General features: G+C 39.3%; 1 protein-coding gene across 1 annotated transcript in view; it reads right to left on the bottom strand.

The window, feature by feature from the left end:
- LOC126198531 (myotubularin-related protein 13) overlaps window positions 1-27,826 on the bottom strand; it is a 219,927-nt gene that overhangs the window by 159,287 nt on the left and 32,814 nt on the right. The window contains exons 5-6 of the mRNA XM_049934926.1: window positions 22,368-22,587; window positions 15,553-15,794 (exon numbers count right to left, since the gene is read on the bottom strand). Of these exons, the coding sequence (XP_049790883.1) occupies window positions 15,553-15,794; window positions 22,368-22,587 (462 nt within the window). The remainder of the gene's footprint in view (window positions 1-15,552; window positions 15,795-22,367; window positions 22,588-27,826) is intronic.

Here is a 27,826-nt window from a genome sequence, read left to right as displayed (position 1 = left end):
GATCGGCCTCATCTTAATGTGACTGTTAGGTGCATTAACATGAGTCTGGAGGGGGCACTGATGGCAGAGGGCATGGGTCACATTTCAGTGGTGCCAGTTGGGTCTATCAGTAGATCGGGTTTCACCTCAATAGGTATGGGAAGGGGAGGCTGGTGAAGCTTACAGGTGACAGGTGACAGTGTAGTGGGTCATGGTGGGACCAATCAAGGAAAAATTCCTGTAGTAGTTGGTGTTAGAGCTGCACCTTTTTTAGATTGAAGTCAGCTGATAGGTATGCCTGCTTAAAGGAAGTACCTCTAACTAAAGGCTCACCTTCAGAGGATGTCATGTTTCCAAGCAGAGAAGGAATTAGCATATTTCATCAAAATATAAGTGGTATTAGAGATAAAGTTAGTGAACTGCTTATAGATGTTGACTCTGAAATTATTGGTATATCGGAGCACCACTTAAATAATTTGACAATTCAGAGGCTTCCTTTACCAGGATACAGATTACGTGGCTGTTTTCCAAGGAGTTCCTTGCAGGGCGGGGGATTGGCTATGTATGTAAAAAACAGTATTCCATCTGAGTCCACAGACATGTCACAGCACTGGATTGAATAGATATTTGAATGTTGTGAAGGGGCAGTTGAATTTAGTAGAAGTAAACTTCTAATTGTTGTTGTTTGTAACTCCCTGACTCTGCCTTCAGAGCATTTCTGCTCAAGCTAGTGAGGATTCTTGATTCACTTTGTAGAAAATACCAGAAATTAGTTATATGTAGTGACTTCAATATAAATTTAGTATATGATGGTGCACAAAAAGGGATGTTGGTAGACCTCCTAAATTCATATGATCTGAGGCAGACTGTGTTTTTTCCAACTAAGGTGCAGGGAAACAGTAGCACAGCCATAGACAATATTTTTATTCACTCTTCATTACTACAGGGGCATTCTGTTAGTAGAAGGGTGAATGGCCTTTCAGACCATGATGCACAAATTTTAACACTAAAAGGCTTTTGTACTCAAACAAATGTCACATATAATTCCAAAACTATATAGGAAAGTTAATCCAACAGCAACAGAGAGTTTTTTTATATCTTGTCAAGGAACAAGAGTGGCAGAATGTTTATAGTGCCGATAACATAAATGATAAATATAATGCTTTCCTTAACACATTTCTCACACTCTTTGAGAGTTGCTTTCCATTAGAACGTTCTAATCAGGGTACTAGCAGCAATAGGCAGCCCGGGTGGCTGACTAGTGGGATAAGGATATCATGTAGAACAAAGTGGGAATTATATCAAAATGTTAGAAGTAGTCACATTCAAGCTACAGTAGCCCATTACAAACAGTATTGTAAGGTGCTTAAAAATGTTATTAAGAAGGTAAAGAATATGTGGTAAGCAAATAGAATAGCTAATTCACAAAATAAAATTAAAACCATATGGTAAGTTGCGAAGGAAGTGTGTGGTCAGCAGCACAAGGTCGACGATATAAAGTCAGTTTCTCAGTAAAAATATTCCTGTTACTGATAAATCAGACATATGTAGAGTATTTAACTATCATTTTCTGAGCATTGCTGGTGAACTGAATAAAAATTTAGTTTCTACAGGGAATCATATAACTTTCTTGGCAAATGCCTTTCTGAGATTTATGTCTGCAATACTCCTCTGTGATACAGACAAGGGGGAGATTATGGACCCTCATGGATATGGAGGAGTGCCTAGCAGAATATTAAAGTACTGTGCTGCACATGTTAGCCCTGAATTTATCCACATTTGTAATTTTTCCTTTGGGAATTGTCAGTTTCCTGAATGATTAAAGTACTCAGTAGTAAAGCCACTTTATAAAAAGGGAGAAAAGGATAATGTACACAATTTTAGACCAATTTCTATGCAATCAGTGTTTGCTAAAGTTATTGAAAAGGCTGTGTATGTACGGACGATTGATCATTTTTTATCACACAATTTGCTATCAAATTAGTTCGTCTTTAGATGTCGTTAAACTACTGAAAATGCTATATTCTCTTTTGTCTGTGAAGTACTGCATGGGTTAAACAAAAGGTTTCGAATGCTAGGCATATTTTTTTGATTTACGTAAGGTGTTTGATTGTGTTGATCACAAAATATTGCTCCTGAAGTTGGACCATTATGGAATACGGGGAGTAGCTCACAATTGGTTCACCTCTTACATTAGCAACAGACAGCAAAAGGTCATTATTCACAACGTTGAGAATGACAGTGGTTTGGGGTCTGAGCGGGATACAGTCAAATGGAGGTGCCCCACGGATTAGTGTTGGAGCCGCTCCTGTTCCTTATTTGTATAAATGATATGCCCTCTAGTATTACGGGTAACTATTTCTGTTTGCTGATGACACTAGCTTGATAGTAAAGGATGTTGTGTGCAACATTGGCCCAGTTTCAAATAGAGCAGTTCATGACCCAAGTCACAGCAAAACTCTTGTTTTAACAGTTTCTAACAAACAATTCAATAAAACCTGACATTTTAATTTCACAGAATGGGCATACAATGAATGAAACTGAACAGTTCAAATTTCTAAGTGTTCAGATAGATAGTAAACTGTCGTTGAAAGTCCACGATCAGGATCTTGTTCAAAGGCTTAATGCGGCCACTTTTACTATCTGAATGGTATCTGAAGTGAATCATCGTTAAACACGAAAATTAGTCTACTTTGCTTATTTTGATTCGCTTATGTCGCATGGTATTATATTTAGGGTTAATCCTTCCCATTCTAAAAGGATATTTTTGGTTCAGATACAGGCGGTCCGGGCAATAAGTGGTGTAAGTTCATGAACCTCTTGTCGACCCCTGTTCACGTGTCTGGATATTTTGACATTGACCTGTCAATATATATACTCCTTACTGTCATTTCTTGTGAACAATATTAGCTTATTTCCAAGAATAAGCATCTTTCACTCAGTTAATACTCTGCAAAAATCAAACCTGCATTTGGATCAGACTTCCTTAACTCTTGTGCAGAAAGGTGTGCAGTATACTGCTGCATCCATTTTCAACAAGCTACTGCTCAAATTCAAAAATCTTAACAGTAATCCACGTGCTTTCAAATCTAAACTGAAGAGTTTCCTCATGGGTCACTCCTCCTATTCTGTCTAGGAGTTTCTTGAAAAATTACGCTGATTCTTGTTGCATTGTTGATTGATTTTACTTAAACTTATGGATTGACTTTCTGCGGGCTCATAAACATTTTATTTTTATCTGTTCTTTTATATTGTAATTTCATGTACTGACATGTTCCATGACATAGGTAGCTTTGCTCCTCTATTTGGTACTATGGAATTTGACACGTAAATAAAATAAATAAATCAATACAATAAATGACTGCAGACTGCTGCCCGCACTGTCCATCAGATCACTTATGTATACAGAAAGTAAGAGAGGTCCTACCACATGTCCCTGGGGCTCTGTTGATGATCCCCTTGTCTCTGGTGAACACTCACTGTCGAAGACATAATACTCGGCTCTATTACTTAAGAAGTTTTCGAGCCACTCATCTACCTGTGAACCTATTCCATATGCTCTCATCTCCATCAATAGTCTGCAGTGAGGCACTGTGTCAAATGCTTTCTGAAAATCTAGAAATATGGAATCTCTCTGTTGGCCTTCAACCCTAGTTTGCAGTAATCATGTGTGAGAAGGGCAAGCTCAGTGCTGCGCAAGTGATGCTTTCGAAAACCATACTGATTCATGGACACGAGCTTCTCTGTCTCAAGAAAATTTATTATATTCAATACATTCAAGGATTCTGCAGCAAACCGATGTTAGGGATACTGGTCTCTGGCTTTGTGGGTCCATTCTTTTACCCTTCTTATATACAAGAGTCACCTGTGTGTTTTCCCAATCGCTCAGAGCTTTGCACTGGGCAAGAGATTTGGGATATATGCAAGCCATGCTGTAGAGTACTCTTTGTAAAACTTAATTCAGATCCCATCCAGACCTGATGGCTTAATTTGTTTTCAATTATTTCAGTTGTTCCTCTATGCCAGATATGCTTATTACTATGCCATCCATACAGGAGACAAACGAGGGCATGCTTATAAGATTTTCCTGGGGTAACAATTTATTAACTGCGAAATTGAAAACTTTGGCTCTGTTTTACTAGCTTCAACTGTGATGCCAGACTGGCTGCCGAGTGACTGGATGAATGCCTTACATCCACTTAGCGATTTTATGCAGGACCACAAATTTCTCAGGTTCTCTGCCACATCTTTTGCTAAAGTATAACAGTTTGGTAATTATATGCTTCACACATATATCTTTTCATAGATGCATGACTCTCTACTAACTTTTCCCTGTAGTCATTTGGGCATTCTCTCAAACATTGGTGGGTCTTTTGCATGTTTAATCCACTTACTAGCCACAAAGTTCTCCAGACCATGTTTTACAAATTGTTTAAACTTCACCCGGTCATTTCTTTATGCACATCTTACTAGAAGTAAGTGATGTCAGTTCACTGTCTAATTGAGATGGTAATAACTGCTTATCTTTCTAGCAAAAACACTCTTCTAGCCTTTTTGGCTGACTTCACGATAGAAATCTGCCAAGGATAGTCCTTCTACTTATGGCATGTATCTATCTGTTAGAAAAATGCACCGATGATGACTGATATCAGTCGAAATCGATTTGCAAGAAGATAAATAAATTATGTTTCCACAACTGGTTGCTACATTCTTTATAAAAACTTATGAACATGGTGAATTAAACCAAAAACTGTGAGGTAATGGTGAGAAGCATAGAACTCTAACACGTGTGCGTGCGTGTGCGTGCACGCTTCCTTCTCTCAATGAGAGAAACAGAAATGAAAAAATGAGTTTACTTCCCCAGATGGCATTACCAGCTTGTAAGAAGTTGGCTCAATGAAATTCTGTACACTGTGTAAAATTTAAAATTAAAAGAAAGCTCAGGCTTTACAGTTTTGCTTCATGTATTCTATCATCACTGCGCCAATCTTAACTATCTACAGCGTGTGGTGCAAAGTATATACAAAGAAGTGTCGGTAGCTGTTGCAAGTGTACTGTGTCACATGTGAACACAAATGTCTTTAAAACGTGCTGTCGCAAAATCCTTGTTCTATTTCCATGTGATACCTTTGCCATAGCACATGATCCATATGAAAAGTATATTTTTAACACATCACAAAATGCTTTCACCCATATCTGCACTCTCATTGTTGAAGGGTCACTCCCCCTCTCCACAAAACTAGAAGGCAAGCTCATTTTATGTATGTTAGTGTGGTTTAGTAGCTGTGCTGGCTGTTTTGGGTGACGTAACAAGTTGTCACATGGTAAAAGCTCACTACGCAGAAATGACCATGTTTCCTTGATTCTGATCGAGCATGTTCCTCAACACTAAATGTTTGCATTTAAAAGGCTGATGATCAATATTATTGCTGAATACAGTACATTGAAAATACATGCAAAAAGATGGCACAAGAAAAGATGGAGGCTGGACCACTTTGTCACACGCTGGCTCAGTCCGGCACACTTCATGTCAACTGCCCTGTTTTTCCATTGCTGTCACAAACTAACAGTAGTTATATCATAATTATGTGGTGAAGCTAGACACTGCAAGTTGTGTTGACAATGCCGGTCGTGGATTACATCAGCATTTCCTCTCATGACTCCCCTCTTCGCAACAGCCAAAAATATTCCCTTACCTCTTCCAAAAACTGCAGTGTGGACCATCTGTATTTTGTGCCACTTATAACTTATTCAGTCACATCAAATGTCAATAGGAAGAAAATGGGATGATGTCATGTGAGGTAGTGTAAAAATCAGGGAATTTTTAGCATTGGTGTCACGAGCTCTTTTACAGGGACTACAAATTTATAGATAGAATCATGAAAAATGTAAAATTGGAGAACGTAAAATTGAAGTTCCACTATACTGACACTGTTGATACGGTCTGGCCAGTTTGTGGCTGCAACGTCTAACATATATCCATTGTGTGTGAGCTGCTGACCTGGTTGCTCAAGTCAATTTTCAGAAAACCTTTTTCAAAGTATTTTGCAAACCTTACTATTTGTACCCCTCACCCTGCAATGAACCCATAGATGACCCAGTCAACACACGACAGGCTGAAGTTGGTTCTAACCAGTAATGCATGATCTGAGTATTTACACATTATTGACTCTAGATGTTCTTTAATAGTCACAGTGGAATCAGGTGATTGGTAAAAAATATTAAAAAATTAACTTGGTTTCACCTCGATCTGTTATATGCAACCAGCTAACTTCACTGTCACACTCAACTTTGACCTCAAGAGAGAATATTTTTGCTAACTGCAATGAACACTCCCCCTCCTACAGCATCTAATCTGTCTTTCTAATATACTTGCTGAATATCTCAGAGCTTTCTACTTAGGATTTCAGCCAGGTCTCAGCTCCAAGATGATTTGAGCACAAGAACTTTCCTGGAGGACAGAATATTTGGTAACTTTGTTACGAAACTTCGACAATTTACTGACGAAGTTTGACAATTGAAGTGTCCTTACTGAGCACAGTCCGACTTCCCTATCGCACATTGACAGGTGAGTGTTCATGCAAGTACCTCAAAAACTACTGGCTAACCTAAAAAATTGCCATGTGCACTACCTAAGTACTCTGCTATTCGAGCAGCTGCTTCCTTTGTGTAGTGCTCCCATGACCTATCAAGGGGAGTCCTATGAATCGCCACCCTATAAAGAAGGTCTAGAAGTCTGCACCCAAGGCTGTCATAGGTTTGGCAAAGCCTTTGATTGAGACCCTTCCAATTGTACACTGGCTTTCCTTCCAGACCTGAACATTATCTTCAAGTGGCTACATAATGTGCCTAATGTTGGAGCTCCCAATAACTAACAAACTCCTGCACACATGTGCTTGATCAGAGCATGCTGAAGAAACAGTCAGCTGTTCACTCACAGGGTGAATAGGGAAGTTATTATCGATAAAAATGGAAAGTTGTTTCCACTAATCACTGGGAAGCTGAATACCAGGCATCTTACAAACACTAGAAAAGTTACCTTACACTTTCGACTTTGACAGCAATGCATGGCTGACTGTAGAAATCTTTACAATGTTACTTAGAAGTTTGTGTGGCAAGACTGGAGTACAGGAATAAACCCAGAATAATTGTTGAGCAGAAATCAATTTCAGACCCCGATAGAAAGGAAGTAATGACAATGAACATTTTATGAGATACACACACATCTGTTTCTGCCTGGAATGCTCTTTCTGGCACGTCTTCAGTTGCTGTAGAAGAACAGAAATTCATCATATACATTTTAGTCAATGAGGTCCCATCAACAACAAAGTCCTTAGAGAGGAGCAACTGAGACATATCAAACCTGTCTCTTGTGACAATATCCAGACTTTCACACTAAAACAGTGAGTGAGTGAGTGATGTAGAGACCTTGTGAAGTAACAATATGAAATGAGATGCTAGTGGTAGTGGTACGAACAATTAGAAAGACAAGGCTCTACCCACAACCAGTTTTGCTTTACACTTAGGAGTTTCTAGAGTTCACTCCATTCTTGGGAACATCAACCAGTTGGAGTGACAATTCCTGTAAGTATGTTATGCTGGAAGGTAGAAGTCAAATGTTCTTAGTAAAAATAAGGACCTGATTTGAGGAGTTCCCTTAGCACCACTAATATCTTTATCCTGTGTCATTAGCTGAACAGAACACCTATGCAATAAGAATGTTTTCGTCTTTCTGGATGCTCCCTTTAAATCAAGACACCAGTTGCTGATTTTATATGCAATTTAAAAGTGAAAACCTAAGCTACACTTTAGTTTCCAGCATATTATAACCTTGTGACTATAGAATGCTTGTATGATCTAAGAAGGGTCTTAATGCAGATTCTAGGTTTCTCGTTGAGTGTAACTGAGCTAAAATCATACTTAAGGAAACCCCTCATAGTAATAATAAAAAGAGATTAATTAAGAAAGAGGTTTAAAGGTATGTACTTCTTTAAATGTGTACTGGAGCTGAATTACAAGTAAGTCTAGGATCTTTGTGGCCAAAACTGTGACAAAAAACTGTGCAATGCTTTGGTGAAAAATGTTCTAAAAAGGTGCCAATTCCAGATACAAAAATTTATTAAGAGCTATATACATTAGTCATCAAATCACAAATCTCCTAAAATAATGCAATCTAGCATTGAAAAATCTAGCAAAACTTAACTGAACATTTATTTATTTATTCTTCACAATTACAGCTTATTATCTAAAAAGCTAAAATAGGCCACAGACATCACATTTCCTTAGATAGTGATAAGTTATGTATTAATTATTCATTTCCGATACTAAAGAAGAAGAAGAGAGATTAGGAAAAAAACTACAACTACTTCTACTACTACAAAACTACATTAAAACCCTTAACCAATTACCCAAGTACTGATCTACTTCAAAAATTAGAATTTGTTCTCTGTTTCTCCATTTATTTTGGTGCATTAAACTTGTACATGGTTTTTTTGCTACTGGATCCACCCCCATGATATCCCGGTCAACAGCCATAGTCTGCTGGGTTCCTTGGGCATCAGGCAGCATGTCAGCTGCGTTTCCACTGTAGCAAGTAATTCCACTCATCATTGTTACTTCTTAAAGTCCACACTTCCATGATTTTTGGGACAGTATTTAACTTGGTGGTCGCCCACCTCAGTCATCTTCTCTCCATCTGCAGAGTATGTTGTCTAGACTAGACGGAAGCTTGACGACTTATGGTTGAATGCCTCATGAAGTATTCCTTGGCCTTCCTGGATACTGCAGCTGTAGTACCGTCCAAGATGTGCCAGGTTGACTCGATCCTTAATGCTGCTTTGGGATCAGACACCCTTAACACTTTATATCCATTACCCGCTGCATCTTCATAGGACGCCCAGTCCCACAATGTGTGTTCTGGTGTTCCCATACTGCTGCAGTCACAGCTATCATTTATCGATTTCTGATTTTGTGTAGATACATGGCATAAGGGCCATGGCCATTCAGGTAATGTATCAATCCACTCGATGGGTTACAAAATCTCATTTTTAATCTCTCCTTGATGTTAGGGAGAAATTCATATGTTCTCCTGCCAGTGCCTGAATTGTCCCTTTAATTTTACCACAGTTGTAATATGCAATCTTTTACTGCCTTTTTCGAATTGGGCTCAGCTGCAAAGCAGCTTTTGTACTTCCATTTGATTGACTTTCTTTACCCAGTAAAAGGATCCCCTTCTCCTAATTTCCAAGTTCAGTGGGCATATTCCTACAATTACTAACAAAGCATCATTCGGAGTAGTGCCGTAGGCTGCTGTTAATCTTAGTAGCACGCCCCCGTTGAACTCTTCTCACTACTGAGGCTGGCTTCACTAGTTGCAATCTATGAACCCAGATGCTCGCACCATATCTTACAACTGATGCAAATATAGATTGGTGATATACTCTAATTGTCTTCAAGGGAAGCTGAAATTGCCTATTTAAAAGGTTACAATATTATTCATTACATTGGTATCTTTTCTGCCTGCTTCTTGAACATGATGTGCAAAGTTATGATGTTTATCAAGAAAAACCCTTAGATATCTCGTTACTGCACTACTTCTAATCGTTGTATCATTTAATTTTATTTTAGGGTTTCTTATTAGGTTCCCTTTCAGCAGGAGGTGCTAGTGACAACTGTGACACTGACAACTGTGACAATGACTTCGAAAGTAAAGTTCTATGTACTGACTTGTCAGATAATCCTAAGAAATTTTGGTCTTATGTCAAAGCGGTAGGTGGATCAAAACAAAATGTCCAGAGACTCTGTGACCAAAATGGTACTGAAACAGAGGATGACAGACTAAAGGCCAAAATACTAAATGTCTTTTTCCAAAGCTGTTTCACAAAGGAAGAGTGCACTGTAGTTCCTTCTCTAGATTGTCGCACAGATGACAAAATGGGAGATATCGAAATAGACGACAGAGGGATAGAGAAACAATTAAAATCGCTCAAAAGAGGAAAGGCCGCTGGACCTGATGGGATACCAGTTCGATTTTACACAGAGTACGCGAAGGAACTTGCCCCCCTTCTTGCAGCGGTGTACCGTAGGTCTCTAGAAGGGCGTAGCGTTCCAAAGGATTGGAAAAGGGCACAGGTCATCCCCGTTTTCAAGAAGGGACGTCGAACAGATGTGCAGAACTATATACCTATATCTCTAATGTCGATCAGTTGTAGAATTTTGGAACACATATTATGTTCGAGTATAATGACTTTTCTGGAGACTAGGAATCTACTCTGTAGGAATCAGCATGGGTTTCGAAAAAGACGGTCGTGCGAAACCCAGCTCGCGCTATTCGTCCACGAGACTCAGAGTGCCATTGACACGGGTTCACAGGTAGATGCTGTGTTTCTTGACTTCAGCAAGGCGTTCGATACAGTTCCCCACAATCGTTTAATGAACAAAGTAAGAGCATATGGACTATCAGACCAATTGTGTGATTGGATTGAAGAGTTCCTAGATAACAGAACGCAGCATGTCATTCTCAATGGAGAGAAGTCTTCCGAAGTAAGAGTGATTTCAGGTGTGCCGCAGGGTAGTGTCATAGGACCGTTGCTATTCACAATATACATAAATGACCTTGTGGATGACATCGGAAGTTCACTGAGGCTTTTTCAGATGATGCTGTGGTGTATCGAGAGGTTTAACAATGGAAAATTGTACTGAAATGCAGGAGGATCTGCAGCGAATTGATGCATGGTGCATGGAATGGCAATTGAATCTCAATGTAGACAAGTGTTATGTGCTGCGAATACATAGAAAGGTAGATCCCTTATCATTTAGCTACAAAATAGCAGGTCAGCAACTGGAAGCAGTTAATTCCATAAATTATCTGGGAGTACGCATTAGGAGTGATTTAAAATGGAATGATCATATAAAGTCGATCGTCGGTAAAGCAGATGCCAGACAGATTCATTGGAAGAATCCTAAGGAAATGCAATCCGAAAACAAAGGAAGTAGGTTACAGTACGCTTGTTCGCTCAGTGCTTGAATACTGCTCAGCAGTGTGGGATCCGTACCAGATAGGGTTGATAGAAGAGAGAGAAGATCCAACGGAGAGCAGCGCGCTTCGTTACAGGATCATTTAGTAATCGCGAAAGCGTTACGGAGATGATAGATAAACTCCAGTGGAAGACTCTGCGGGAGAGACGCTCAGTAGCTCGGTACGGGCTTTTGTTAAAGTTTCGAGATCATACCTTCACCAAAGAGTCAAGCAGTATATTGCTCCCTCCTTCGTATATCTCGCGAAGAGACCATGAGGATAAAATCAGAGAGATTAGAGCCCACACAGAAGCATACCGACAATCCTTCTTTCCACGAATGATACGAGACTGGAATAGAAGGGAGAACCGATAGAGGTACTTAGGGTACCCTCCGCCACACACCATCAGGTAGCTTGCGGAGTATGGATGTAGATGTAGACACCAGCCCTCAAATTCATGCAGGGCGCATTACATTTGTCTTCTATAATTCTTCTGAAATCACCACTTGCAATAAACAGTACATCATATGGAAATACCACCAGACCGCTTATGTTACTGCTGTCATGTAACTTCTATAGTCCACTACTACATCCCAAAACTCTGAACCACACACTGATCCCTGTGGACAGCCTTTTGTTATTGTCTCCATTATTTTCTTTCCTGGGCATGTTAAACAAGCATGTCGCCCATGGCAATAGTCTCTCAAGCAATTACACAGCACTTCTGGATACCCAAATTCCTAAGGTGACCAAAGAAAGATGGCCACCATAGGTTACCGAAACTGCCAGCAGGTCTACATAGAATTAGTATCTGTCACTAGCGAAACCACCTTGTTAACTGCATCTTCAGTTGACTTGCCCTTTATAAACCGTACTGGTGAGGGCTCATCCCATGTAGCAGTCTGTGATTTTGTAATCTTTTGCATTATAGTTTTTCAAATATCTTGCCGAGAACATTCAAAAGACAAATTGGTCTATATGATTTGGGTATCACAGGATCTTTATCTTACCCTTCACTAATTATTACCACTTCAGTGTTCTTCCACTGTGCAGAGACCCTTCCTTGCAAGACACATTCATTCTACAGATCAAAAAAGTAATTATCTAATTGGTCACATAAAGCTTGTATTACTTCAGCAGGGATCCCATACGGTCCTGGAAATTTTTTCTTTTTCAGTCTTAAAATTATATGCCTAATTTCTTCTTGTGCAAAGGGGTACACAAGATTACTGTTCCTATGATTCTTCCCATAACATGTCTCTTAAGTTACACTGATCATCTGTCTCACCTTGTTCTCCGTCATCAGGAAGTAGTGTTTCCATTAGCAGGGCAGCTGACTGTTCCCAGCTTTCTGTTACTGTCCCAGCATTCCTTCTGAGAGTAAATAAGACTCTCAGACTATTTTACGTTTTCTAAGTTACCTCCACAAAATGCTTCCATTGTTCCATTTTTGTTTCCCACAACTCTTCCTTAACATGTTGTTTAAAATATCTATCTATCCAACCTTTGGACTCTTTGTTCTTGAGTCATGCTTCCCTGGTATAGCTTCCTGGCTCTTCTTGTTTCGCATCTTAGAATGACCTCTGCTGATAGATATCGATGCCTCCATTGCTCTATGTATAGCCACTGCCAGTTCTTGCACTTCAACATCTACATCATCACCTAGCGATGGAGTTCCTGGACACTGAAACACTCTTCTTAGTTCTTCCCAGTTAGTGTTCTTGATATTTGGGACTTACAAGCACATTTTCTGTGTCATCTCGGATTTCCTTTCCAGTGATGGTATAGCGTACGATATTGAGGTCACTCGATGTCATTCCACTCGCAACCTTCCAGTCTTTCACACGGCACGCTGTAGCTACATTTGCTAGTGTGACATCAATATTTGACGTTGCTCTGACCCTCCCTTTGTAGGTTGGTGGATTGTGAGGTGCTTTAAATACATGTAGGTTTGGTTCCATAATGGCTTCTTCTAGTTGTCTTTCATGGCCATCAGTCAGGCGGCTATGCCACAATACTGACTTCACATTTGCATTGATGGAGTACACAAGAGGCTTAGTTTGTCCTAGATGATTAATATCCTTTAGTCTTAGCAGATACTTGTCTATCCCATCACTAAACTGAAAATACATGGAAACCAGGATGCAACTCTCCCTCCCGTTAACATTTCCACACAGTTTACATGTTCTGAACAGTACTGTGATATTTTTGTCACTCACTGAACACAAGGACATACTTCAGACATTCAGAAATCCATTAAATCAAATAACATTCAATATTTCAATTTTTTTGAGACAGGTGCATCAGCGACCATTCAAGCAAAAATTTGTACATAGGATAAAAACAACAGACACAAGAGGGGCGTGTTCTGTTTTTAAATACAGCAATGGAAAATTTGGGATGGATTAACAAGCTGAAAAGCACAGAATACTAGTCAACGTGTAGGAGGAGGCAGTGAGTGGCAGATAGGCATTTTGAAATGAATACTTCTAGGTATTATTAGTCAGCTTTTCTGTATTGCACAGATGAGACTGCTCCCAGCAACATATACTTCACTCCCATAACCTCCCTGGCCTCAACCTTTGCTAGTTCCTGTTCTCTACCACTCTATCCCCTTCCCTGCTCCCACTCCAGCTCTACACAAGCCTTTTATCCTGCCAGTGCAGCTGCACAGTCCTTCCCCTTCTCTGTTTCTCTCCTCTCACCAGCCCCATTGTTGAGCTTCAAAAGGGGAGTATCACACTCTAGAATTGTCACTCTGAATCAAAAAAAATTCATTTCTAAATTTTTAAGCTTTTTGTTGCTAGTTCTTTACCTATAAACTGCTGCCTTGACATACTGCTGCCACATTGTATTTTCTTATTTTTTCTTGATGATCTTTGCAGTTTCCACTTGGTGCTGAATATAATGTTGCTGGGCTTCCCATCAATTTCAATTAAGACATTAAAAATTCTACAGTTTACAAAAGATCTGTCACTGAATACCATCACTACTAAATCACATATTCACCCAGCATTAATTTTGGATTTCAGTACCTTGAATGAAGACAAAAAAGAAAAAGCAGAAGAGCACGACGGATCACATTCACTGGACTCAACACTGTGTGACTTCCTGAATCCCAAATTTCTTCTGCTCATGGTTTTGTCCCGAGACAGCTGCTTTGCAGTTCAAATACTGTATCAAATACTGTTTCTAGTCACAAATTTTTAAAATTCTGAAATTTTATTCAGACAAGTAACAGAGACAGGCCTACATTGTTTGTTACTCTGTGCTTTTCTTAAAAAGTGACAGTTTTTGACCTGCTTGTGTAGCTTTACAGCAACATATTGAGTTGTGAGACAGGGAGATGGGCCAGACCCAGATCGGATCCACGCAGCAGATTAGAGACTACTAGTCTGGTTCACTGGCCTAGACCGAGTGTGTTCTTGGGCAGTTTCCCACACTAGGTCAAGCAAATGCTGGATCTGTCGCGAATCTCCACCTCATAAATACTATTGGCACGCACACACACACACACACACACACACACACACACACACACACACACCATATTTAAATCATGACAACACACAGTTTACAAAACTCACAGACATATGGCACGTGACTTCCCTGCTTTGGATTATCTCGTGATTGTGGCAAGAGATAGGGGATCCGTCCCCAAAGTTCAGTAAAATAAATTTGCCAAATCATGAAATATAGTGGACTCCTTACAGTGATACAAATGCTCAGAAATAAGTATTGTTATGTTTTTTACTCCAGTTCAATCAACAGCTAATGTGGAAACAGAAGTTCTCCAGTGGGAATGATATGAATAATCCTGAATATCTTCCCTCTCTTTCTTTGAATGAGTATGGGTTAGAAGAGTAAGAGGAAGACAAGGAGACAATATGTGACTTTTTAGGGTTACGAGTTAACTTTCAGGTGAAAAAGCTAAAAAGTAAGCCTAATCTCAATGATGTGTAAAGTTATGTAAAGGTTCCCAGTGGCGTGCTGTCACTTACTCTGAGGATATAATTAAAAAGAAAGGTACTCAACTGTAACGTAACTCAGTTGATAAGTGAGAACTTAATTCTTCCCAAAAAAAGAGTGTAAACAAAACATGAAAGTCTGTCAACGTAATACAGGTTCATCAGTGATTATTAAAAATATTGATTTCTGATTAGAAAACACGAATTTTCAGAATAATTCTTCCAGATACAACCCCCTTGAGGTCCAGTGGAGTGTGTGTGTGTGTGTGTGTGTGTGTGTGTGTGTGTGTGTGTGTGTGTGTAAAATTGAATTAGTGTTCCACACCTCAGTTATGCATGTGTCAACTGCTCAATTCTCTTCTGCACAACAGGTTTTCTTCAACCACAGATAACAACTATCTTCCTTTCTACAGTTTATGGAAATGCATTAAGACAGATTTCGTAGCAATAATCATCCACTCACTGCTCCTAAACAATGTAAAGTAAAACATACAATAATCTACATAGCCATCTTCCCCAAAATATCTGACAACAGAATGCTTCAAACAGCAGTACCAACAAAAATTAGTAGTTGCTGTATTCACTTACCAGCTCTATTACTTCACTACGTAACGATGAATGTACACCCATCACAAATGGTGTTGGTGTTGACAGCACTTCAATGAGTGCTGCTGGGAGCAATGGAATGTAGACGTGGGTGTAGCGAAATGGGTACATCAGTGCTGTCAATGCTCTGCATGCTTCTGTTAGTCGAGTGTAACTTTTCGAGTGAAACAGTATTTTATGCTCAGTCATAATAGCACAGAACAGTACAAGCACATTTCGGATACCTGTTTTGGAAACATAACAAAAATTATAACAAACATACTAATCCTCAATGAAGGTCGACTTATGATTAATCACTGCTAATTCCTGATACTACATGTACTAATCGTAAAAAATCTGTTAAATGGAGTGTAATTCACCATAAGCTTATGTTTATAATTCTATTCATAGGAAATCAAGTGTTATGATCTGTCTAAGAGTAGGATACATATGTATGAGGGTAATCCCAAAAGTAAGGTCTCCTATTTTTTTTTGTAAGTACAGAACTCTGTTTATGTGGCAGTTGGTTACACTGTTATGAAGAGTACTTCATGCGCTGTATGTAAACATGCGCACGCTGCACACCGTTGAGAATGGAGCTCCTGTTGGATGTTGCCGCCAAGTGCGAATTGGGCACAGCTATTCGGTTTTTGAACGCAAAGAGCACTGCGCAGATTGAAATCCATCATCAATTGATGGAAGTGTATGGTGAGTCGTACATGGATGTCAAAAACGTTCTTAAGTGGTATACAGAGTTTGCAGCTGGTTGGACCAAAATTCACAAAGAACAAAGTAGTGGGAGACCATCAATTACTGAGGAGACAGTGTTGAAGGTTGAGCGAGGCATGCGTGAAGATCGGCGGATCACCCTGGATGATCTCTGCACGTTCGTTCCCGAGGTTCCCCGAAGCACCACTCACAGAATTCTAATGGAAACATTGAACTACCAGAAGGTGTGCGCAAGATGAGTGCTACACATGCTGACCGAGGACCACATGCAGCAACGAGTTGATGCTTCCCGCACATTTCTTCACCGCCTTGCAACCGAACAGGACAACTTTCTGGACTCAGTTGTCACAGGTGACGAAACCTGGGCATACCACTTTAACCTGAGAACAAGCAACAATCACGCCAGTGGCGGCATCCTTCTTCGCCAAAGCTGCGTAGCTCGTATGACACGGGCTTACAAAAACTGCCACAGTGTCTACCAAAATGCATAGACAGAAATGGTGATTACGTTGAAAAATAGCTAAATGTTCAAGATGTAATCTGATGTAAACCACTGTAGAAATAAACAGGTCTATGTACTTATAAAAAAATAGGAGACCTTACTTTTGGGATTACCCTCGTATTTAACATACTTAAAATATCTAAAAATTTATAGAACCTTTAATCTCAGGCCCTCAGCCCTACTCAGATTCCAGATTTATTTTCTCAAATTTGTGATCAATAGTGACAATGATCCAGATACAAATTTCTTTCATTTTCTTTAAAATTTGGTTCCACAGATGCTAGGAGTCTGTTAAAGGTTAAGACAATTGTTTCACAATGGCGGCTGTTATAAATTTACAAATTTATTTTTGTTCACTACAGGCCCGTTTTGCCTGTAGTGTCATTGCAAACCATGGGGATGATCCAAGTGAAAACTTTAAAAAGTGAAATAAATTTCCTAAAATCTGTACTATCAACTCAACAGCTGGAAGGAGTTTCCACGTGTTTCAACGAATGTCCAACAGTCGGTAATCTCTAGTTACATAAGAGGAAAGGAATCTACAAATATGGACACCGCACTGTCAATTTCCATTAAGTTGTAGCATTGATCTGTGATATTTACTGAGTGGCAAGTGTGTTAACCTATGGAAATGCATCATATGATCAAAGAAAAGTGGTCATTAGTGTGTGTTCCTGCAGCAGGAAGTTAGAAGGACATGTAGCTTCTGTAGAAGACACACTGCACCCATGACACACTGCATAGAGATTGGGGAGGGGGGGGGGGGGGGGACGACGACGACACTGCAGCAATGGAAGAGATTTTGAACGAAAACCGTTTTATTACTGTAAATAAAACAGATACTATTTTGGGTATTAGTGATGGTTTAGCATACAATGCTGTGCACAATTTGCTGCAATTCAATAAAGTTGTTGGAAGATGGGCACTACTTCCGTTAATTATTGATCAAGTCAATGCCTGTAAGGAACTTTTTCTCTCAGTTTCATGTCGAAGCCAACTGATTTATAGACTGAATTGTTACAAGAGATGAAACCTGGGTGCACTATCACCAATTTGAATCAAAAAAATCAAACAAGGAATGGTGCCATAGCTATTCACTGAAGCAAAAAGAAACACTCTCAACCACGAAAAGTTATGCTCACTCTCTTTTGGAACGCAAAAGAGGTAATTTTGGAACATTACATGGAAAAGGATTAAAAGTCATCTCAATCCAAGTGACTTTCAGCATTCATATATCTCAAAGAAGCACTGGGAGACAAGCAGTACCGAATCTATGAAGAGGTGAACATCATGGTGCAAGATTGGATGCATTGAGAACTAAAGGAATTCTTCTCACGAAGTATCCATGTATTTGCAAAGTCGTGGAATACATGCCTTACACATCATGAGACTGCATTGAAAAATATCGTATATAGATGCACAATAAAAGCATTTCAGTACAACACACATGGCTAGTCATGCTTCGAGCACATGAGCACATATGAATACACGGGTTGAAATGAAATGCATTTGATGAGCATCTTAATACAAGGATGATTTAAATGAAGACCTTAATTATTTATTGTTACATGTACGAGGTTATAAAGAATAAAACAATGTAAAGCCCAGGTTGCAATATCAACAATCATGAAAAGGGTAGATGAAAAGATTGTTTGACACTAAAAGGGGACGGACGGACACACACACACACACACACACACACACACACACACACAAAGCAGGCACATATCTCGTACACATGACCGCTATCTCCAGCCGCTTTAGCCAGCAGCCATCATGAGGCTGAGAGGAGTGAGGCGCACAAACATGCAATTAGGAAAGAATATGATGTACAGAAAGAGCACAAGAGCTGAAATAATGTAACGCGCGCGTGGGGTTTTTTTTTTTTTTGTGGGGGGGAGGGGGTGGGGGGGGCTTACTGAAAATAGGCAAGGCTAAGGATTAAGGGATTAATAGAGGTCAAGATGAAAGTGAGAATGGGGGATATGCTTGAGGAACTGTTCACATCTTTGTAGAAGGTATCAAAGTAGCAAGAGTACTGAAAAAGCTGTTAACATGCTTAAGTCGGTATTATCAGGTATGCTGCAGGTGGTCAAGTTTGTGAATTGCCACAATTTTGCAGTGGCGACTCATGTAAGTAGACAGCTGGTTAGTTATCACCTGCACAGGACTCACAACATTTCACAGCATATCCTATGAAAGATTGGGTCACAGATATAAGCACTAATGGAAATGACCAATATTATACATGTGTGGTATTTCAGCAGATCGAAACAAACAATAGAAATACTTTAGAAACTGTGGAAACAAAACTATTCTGATGATCTAGTTGACTATTTAGTTGTGTCACTGCACAAAAGGTCTTTGTTATCTTGGTGCAACTTCATTATTTCACTGACATCACAATTCCTGAGGCAGTCTTAAAAATTGTCTCTAGTATGCAGCAATTTTATTTACACATGCAATGACACCCAACCCATCCAGTTTTAACTGGTTCTGATCTTGTTATTTTCAGCCCAACTTATTCTAACGCCATCTGAAAATTGCAACAACATCAATTACAGTTACTGCTGGATAAATCACACAAAACTGAAACTGAGAATAAAGTTACAATACATTAATTAACAATTGTTTTTGGATCCACCATTCCATGTAAAATTTTAATAATTTTCTCCTGGCCTCCAAAATTAGCAATTTTCAGCAAAAGTTTATTTAAATGTTATCACAAGTACAGTGAAAAAATTAAGGCCAGTTTTATGAGGTGTGTGAGGAAAGTAATGAGACTGACAACACTGTTTTGAGTGATTCGGCAACACTGTATTGTTCTACTTGTGTAGACCAATGTGTTAATCCCTTCGACATGCTTGTTCTGAGTGTCAGCTCGGTAAAGCCATCACATTATTTTTGAGAGCGCCATCAGTGAAGTTGTGTTTTTGTTGTGCATTACAAAAATGGAACACAGAATTTAGAGCAATGTTATGCTATCAAATTTTGTTACAATTGGGAAATCTCCGAGCGTGACCTCTGAAAAGTTGAAACAGGCTCAAGGGGAACATTCCTTATCAAGGGCACTAATTTTTCACCACCACAAATCATTTTTGGAAGGCCGAGAACACACTAAAGATGAACCTCACTCAGGGAGACCTTCAACTTAAAAACTGACGAAAATATCAAGTGTGCATGCTGTTGTGAGATCAGATTGATGTTTAACAATAAGGATGATGGGTGACCTGTTACACACATTCATTGTGTATCAAATTATGACTGAAGATTTGCACATGTGAAAGGTTTGTGCCAAAATGGTGCCAAAAAACCTCACAACTGAGTAGAAGAACAATTGAAGAAACATTTGCATTGAGATTCTTGAGGGAATTGCAAATGACCACATATGGTTCAGTAATGTGATCACAGGTGACAAATCCTGAATTTTTTAGCATGATGCTGAGACAAAGTAGTAAAGTGAGAAGTGGTAAATCGAGACCATCTTGACTGAAAAAAGTGCAAATGAGCAAATCAAAGATCAAAACCATGCTGATTTGCTTTTCTGAGAGTAGGGGTTCCATGTATAAAGAATTTGTTCCTTCAGAACCAACTGTCAACCAAGTGTTTTACAAAAACATACTTGAAACGGTCAGGAAAATGGTGAATTGCGTGAAACCAGACACTGCAGACAAGTGGAAGCTACACTGTGCAATGCCCCTTGTAATACGGATACTTCCATCATGGAATTTTTGGTCTCAAAAGACATCTCTGTTGTCCCACATCCACCCTATACAACTGATCTGAGTCCTTGTGACTTTCTTTTCCAGGAATTGAAAACTGTCTTAAAAAGGACTTCATTTTGGAGCACATTCAAAAGAATGTGACCAATATGTAAACAGCCCACCACTTGAAGCCTTTCAGTGCTGCTACCAAAATTGGAATGACTATCTGTCGGTTTACAGCTTTTACCACAAGGTATAAGCATATAACATGCGATAAAAACTTTGATCCATAAAAAGATCAATCTCATTACTTTACTCACACACTTCATATGTCTTAACACAGAGGAACACAACAAGGAATAAATTCAAGCATTGGGAGTCTTTTAAACCAGAATATTAAAAGCAATATTCAGATTTTGAAGATTCCAGCTGTAACAGAATCATGTGATTTGTTTAACAAATAAGCAAAACATATACGGTGGACATTATTCAAGCATCTGTACCAACATGCACACATTCCAATAAGGAGGTTGAAAAACTCTATGGAGAATTACAGAAGCTGCTAAATGATAGAAAATCCCACAAGATTATAGGGGGAGTGGGGGGGGGGGGCTAGAACTATAAACTTTTGATATGTTCACATAACAAAATTCATTTGAGTCTGCAGGAGTGGTTGAGAGCATATAAGTTACTGAAAAGTCTAGCTAGAGACTTGCTTTCCAGCAGCAGATAGTATATCTTCCCAAATAGATCTCACAAAATAAAGATGGGGAAATTGGAGAAATTACAGCTTATATCATAGCTTACCAATAGTTGTCCATCTCACATACCATTCATATTCCCCAAATAGAAGAGGAAAAGGATTGGAAGGCATGAGGGGTGTGTTACGATATGATAGTGGTGCCAAGAAGTACATACATCATAAGGTAGACTGAGGATTATAGATGTATATCCAGATCAACCAATCAGATTTGGTGTGAACTCTTGTCACTTTTCATCACATACTTTCCATTTCAATTACCTTGGCATCACTGTTGTAAATAGACTAGGCATACTCCCTTAGGGAAACATACTCAGATCACAGGTGATTACTGGTTTTACCTTACTTCAAAGATATCATCAGGTGATTTGAATATTTTTTCCTACGCTGCCCTCCATGGGTCACAGGCAATCACGTGCAACCTTCAGCTTGCTCTCTGGCAGCTGCAGGTAGCATAGGATACCCACAAGGTGGCCCAATCGCATACATTCTGTGCATGTGCAAGGCACTTGGCAACTCCTATCCACATGTATTCAAGCCAGTGCAGTAAGACTGCGTAGGCTGACAACCAACATGTGAGCGGTTTGCCCACCCCTGAACCACTGTGCCTGTGAGCACTCCACTCCCCACCAGCTGGCACGTGAGCTGTAACATCCTGCATTACATAGTAACTCACAAACTGAAGAGGTCTCTTCAGTTTAAGAGTTACACAGTAAATATGGTATGCAAATTTCTGACACAATGTAAATAATTTCAGATAATATGTATCAACTCACAGAATAGTGGAGCCATTGAGTCGTGGACAGGTACACAAACAAGACTGAAAACTTTGCTAGCTTTGGGTCAAATGACTCTAACGTGAACTCTTGCCTCTCATAGACTATACTCTTACCAACTGACCTATCCAGGAAAGCTCCACAGGCTGTCTCAAAGATTTTTACCTACATTGTGCTCCTAAGCTAATGATCACCATACTAATTTCCAGCCTCTCCTTATGATAAAAGGTTCATATAACATGCAAAACATCATAGTTACTAGCGGAACTCAAATTACATAATACACATATTTGAAGTAAACCTCAATATCATATAACTAAAGAATGGAAGACGTCTCATTATCTTACCCAGTTGTTGAAAAAGCAAATTAACAGATGTGTGTGTAACAGGCAGTGAAGGACTGATTGGAGGTTGCAAAGCCTGGCGATCACCAGCTCCGATGCTGAATCGAACTTGTGGGCCTCCAGGGGGTGGAACTTGAATGCATCCTAAAATATTGCCCACCAAGGTCTCCAAAGGAACTGCAATGTTCTCCACATACACAGTGTAAATAATTCCCAAGCAGCTCTGGAATTAAAAAGTACAGAGAAATAAACTTCAAAACTATCATATGTTAAACCTCTTTAAGGGGGGTAGGACGTCAAATGGGCCGACTTTGAGCAGGAGAGGCACCACAGGACATTTTAATTTCCCCTGTCTATACTTTTACAAATAAATTTATAAAACTGAAAGCATGATCAGGAAGGATTCAGGATTCATACTCATAGTAGTGGAAGCTCAAAAACGTAACAAAATACATTTTTTTACATGTGAAATGTCATCATTTTTTCACTTACTACAGGCTACATTTGTTGCTATAGGTACACTTTTATTCCTAAGTAAGAGAGATTCTTCAATGAATTTTGCACAGCATACAAACTATAGTTACATGTGTATGAAACTCTAGAGTTTATTTAATTTATGAAAAAATGAATTAACTGTTACATTTTAAACTTCTTGTTTAGAAAAAACTCAAATTTTATAGTGAATTATCTCAATTTTACCATAGTTTTTAATAGATTTGGAAAATTCTAGAGTGTCATACACCTGTAAGTACTATTTGCATGCTGTGCAAAATTCATCAAAGAATCTCTCTTACTTATGAAGAAAAGTGTACCTATAGAAACAAACGCAGCCAGTAGTAAGTGAAAAAATGATGAAATTTCACATGTAAAAAAAAAAGGTATTTTGCTACATTTTTGAACTTCCACTGCTATAAGTGTGAGTCCTCAATCCTTCCTGGTCATGCTGACAAAATTTTATGAATTTATTTGTAAAAGTATAGACAGTAGAAATTAAAATGTCCTGTGGTGCCTCTCCTGCTCCAAGTCGGCCCGTTTGACGTCCTATCCCCCTTAAGGGGATATGAACATTTCATTGTAAATTCAGTTATAAAATGTGGTAAAAATGTAATACATTCTCTGTTACTATTAAATTGTTTGAAGTTCTGGGGTAAAAAAAAATTTGAAACAATTGCTACAATACATGGAAATAAAATCTTGATCAGTTCTGACCAATTAACACATCGTGTCCCAATAAAGATATTGTACAGTAATTATCACGGCAGGCTAACCACGAAAATTCCTGTGTTCTGTACTTCCACAATTACAGTTATGATTCTGTAATGAATTCAATAATGCCAATTTCTTTTTTTCTTTCCAGACAAATGTCATTGCTAACTTTACCTTCCACTGACTACTGCTTAATAAGACACTAAATCTGAACATAGGGGCCTCTCAGATTTCCTGGTGGCAGTACAGATGAGTTTCCTACTAATGTGATGCATCCACAGGTGTTATTTTCTTTTGGGTAAAAATAACATCCCTGCAATATCAAAGTAATTAAGATTCAACTGCTGATCCTGAGCCGCCAATCGTAAGTGACAAAGAATCCAACACTAGGAACATAAGGTTTACACAAAAGGAAACTTAAGTGCAGAATTTGGGTCATGGTTCACCCTCTTATCTTGGAATATGAAGCTCGGACCTTTTCTTTTGGTCATGAACTGACAAGTGGTCACACGCATAATTTTTGGAAAAAAAAAAAAAAACAGGGTTTATATATCATGCAATCAAATTTTGTATCAAAAATAAAGCGTAGTTGAGAAAACTATCAAAGGAGGGAAAATCTTTAGTTTTGCCAATACACTCATACACCATCCGCACAGTCTAACTTGACAATCTGTGTACGAGATGATGGGAGCGACCATAAGGGATTTCATCTATTCCACCATCCCTAGCTACACAGCATACATGGTAAAAGTACAGAACATTACCATGCTATCGAAAGTATTGGATTGGTGCACAAGTTCTTAACTTTTTTCGTAAGATTAATGAACACAACAAAAATGCGTAACAGAGACTTTAGTCATCAATAATATATTCTCCTTCACTACTTACAACAGTCTGCTACTTGCTGGCATCATTTTTCATTTTTGATTCCGTGACTGTAAAAGTCACATGGTTTCGAGATGAACTTGGCAAGCCATGTTCGAAGTGCATTTTCATCCAGAAAGGAAGTTCTTTGAAGGCTATTCAATACAGAGTGTAAAAAGTGAAAAATCTGGAGGCCTAAGACCAGTTGGATATGGTGGGTGCAGAATGACTTCCCACCTCAACTCTTATATAGGGTTTTTTTGTCAGTCTAACAGAATGTGGGCAGGTATAATAATGGAGTAGCATCACTTCACATAGTACTCCTGGTCATTTTTCTTGGAATGCATCTGCAAGACATCTCAGTTCTTGACAATAAATGCCAGCAGTGATGGTTACATCTCAGGGAAGCAATTCGTAGTGCAGCACTCTGTCGCATTTCTACCATATGCATAACATTACTTTCTGTGGATGCGAGCAGGTCTTTGTATATAGCTGCTTTGTTTGGGCTCAACCATTCCTGTCTTTTCCTCATGTCAGCACAAAGACACCATTTCTTGTCACCAGTTACAGGGCAGGAATGGCTGGTGTTGTTCACGAGCCAACTGATTACAAGCAACCAGAGATGCACATATGGCCACCCAGTGACTTTTGCGATTTTGGCTTAGGTCATGTGGTACCTGTACACACGATTTTTGAACCTTTCCCACTGCATGCAAACATCAGATGATGGAATGATCACAGTTCATCAAATTTGTCAGTTTCTGCATACACTGATGTAGATAATTGTGGATTAATGCATTTAAACGATTTTCATCACACCCCGAAGGTCTTCCTTCAAATGGAAAATCACTAACGCCAAAATGATCCTCCTTAAAATAAGAAGACCATTTTCTTGCCATGCTCTGTCCAGTGGCATTATCCCCATACACAGTGCAAATGTTTCTGGTTCCTCTGCTGCTGTCACTCTTCTACTGAACTAAAACATGTCTGAAGTGTTTCAATTTCTCCACTTGGTAATCCATTTTCTAGCATCCAAAGCTCCACTCACTATCTCCAAATAACAAAATGATCATATGTAAACTCATACAGCAACAATGAACTACAAATAAAAACTGACAATCAGCAACCGTAATACCAATGTGCAAAACAAAAACACTATGCACTTATGTACCAACCTAATATTACTCACTTCCATGAGAAGGAAAGGGGGACAGGTTGGGGAAGGTTAAAGAGGAACCTCCATCTTTGAGACCCTGGAAGTACAAGCACATTCAATCTAATTCTCCTTGAAATCAGCCATCTACATAACAAAATGCCTCACGCCACCTAAATAAGTTGTCCAGCCTGTTGTCAAATACAGTATCTCAAAACTGGTGACCCTCCCGATCACTACCACAACTAGCATCTGCAATACTGCCACCCCCCCCCCCCACCCAAGCCGAGCCTGTCCTCACCATCTAACTTCCCAGTCCCAACACATCTCCCACGCAAGTACAAGCACAACCACAACCACAACCACTTTCAGACTCACAATCCTGGACCTCTTTCAGTCTTAAACCTCTCCTTTAAATCCTCCTCCACTACTGAAACATCTGTTCTTTCCAAAAACCTAACCCTCAGTTTCACGCCCAAATTCAACCATACTTCCATTCCATATCTTCTCATTTATCCATAACCTCATCAGGAAATACCATTTCAGCATCCAATCCTAACCCACAACCAACAAAGGGAACACTAAATCCTACATAGAACAGTTACAACCCAAATCCCAAAAGGATCATCATCATCATCATCATCATCATCATCATCATGTTCCCCAAAACCACCCTCTCTCGGAATACCTCACTTCAAGCACTACCTGTCAATCATTCCTGAAAAATATCACCAAAACCCCAAATCTTCCTCGGGCTGAGTCCCTTGCTATCTATGACCTGATGGCACATCATTGTCATCCTCCTCCTTGTGGACAAAGTCTCCATGACTGAAAGACAAGACCTTGAGGACTTGGTGGCAGAGAAGCAATGTCACCTCTATGACACCTCAAAATACAAAACTGTTCCTAGTGGCATTATTCCTTACAACAGACTGAGCTGCAGAAAATGCTTAAAACCACAGGCCCATAAAAGGACTGTTTCCATATAACTCTTACCCCTCTTGATCTGTGCAGCCTCACTTTTTACTTACGTCCCAAAAAACACAAAAACAACCATCCTGGCCACCTCATAGTAACTGTCTTCAAAGCCAACACTGAACACATCTCAGTCACAGTTGACCAGCACTTCCAACATCATGCACAGCCTCTCAATCCTATATACACCAACTTCCCGGAATACCTCAAATCCATCACCTTCCCTCTCCCACCTGGAACCCTCCTCATCAGTATCAATGAGACCCCACTCGACACAAACATCCTCACATTAATATACATCTGTACTATGCAAGCCACCTTATGACTTGTGGCAGGGATTATTTCTGGTGCCACTATTTTATTTCCCTTTCCCTGTTACATTCAGAAATGGCACATGGGAAGAATGATCATCAGCAAACCTCCGTTTTAGCTTTAATTTCTGATTTTCTTATTGTGGTGATTTTGCAAGATATGTGGGAGGAAGTAATATCTTACCTGACTCTTCCCAGAATGTACTCTCTCCAAATTTCAATAACAAATCTCTCTGTACAAAATTGTTAAGGCTTTCGTGGCCACTTGTTGACAAACTGCCTATTGGCTTCTGTCTCGGGTTCTTCGGCCGACGTTCATCTAATGATTTTTCTGACGTTTCGCCAGCACGAGTGGCTGGCATTGTCAAAGCTTCACCCTCCATTGCCGGCAATGGAGGGTGAAGCTTTGACAATGCCAGCCACTCGTGCTGGCGAAACGTCAGAAAAATCATTAGATGAACGTCGGCCGAAGAACCCGAGACAGAAGCCAATAGGCAGTTTGTCAAATCTCTCTGTGATGCACAATGCCTCTCTTGTAATGTCTGCTCCTGGAGTTTGTTGAACATCTCCATAACACTAACACCAACTAAATGATCCTGTGACAAAATGTGTCACTCTTCATTGGATGTTGTCTGTCTCTTCCAATAATTTCAGTTGATAAGTATCCCAGACTGATGAACAATACTGGCCAAACAATTGTTTTGTAAGCAACTTCTTTTGTGAATGAATTACATTTCTCTAAGGTCCTTCCTAAGAATCTCAGCCTAGCACTGTCATTTTCTACTATTTGTTTTACATGGTCTTTTCAATTTACATTGTTCTGGTATTTTATGGTGTTATTGTTTCTAACGATATGTCATCTGTAGTTCAATTTTACAGTACTAGATTACTTCATCTATTTATGTGCAATATCTTAAATTTATTTACTTTCAGGGTCAACTGCCACAGCCTGC

The sequence above is a fragment of the Schistocerca nitens genome, chromosome 8 (assembly GCF_023898315.1).
Source record: "Schistocerca nitens isolate TAMUIC-IGC-003100 chromosome 8, iqSchNite1.1, whole genome shotgun sequence".
In the NCBI taxonomy this organism is placed as follows: domain Eukaryota; kingdom Metazoa; phylum Arthropoda; class Insecta; order Orthoptera; family Acrididae; genus Schistocerca; species Schistocerca nitens.
Note: the sequence above shows the minus strand (reverse complement) of the source record. Positions and strands in the feature narration are given on the sequence as shown.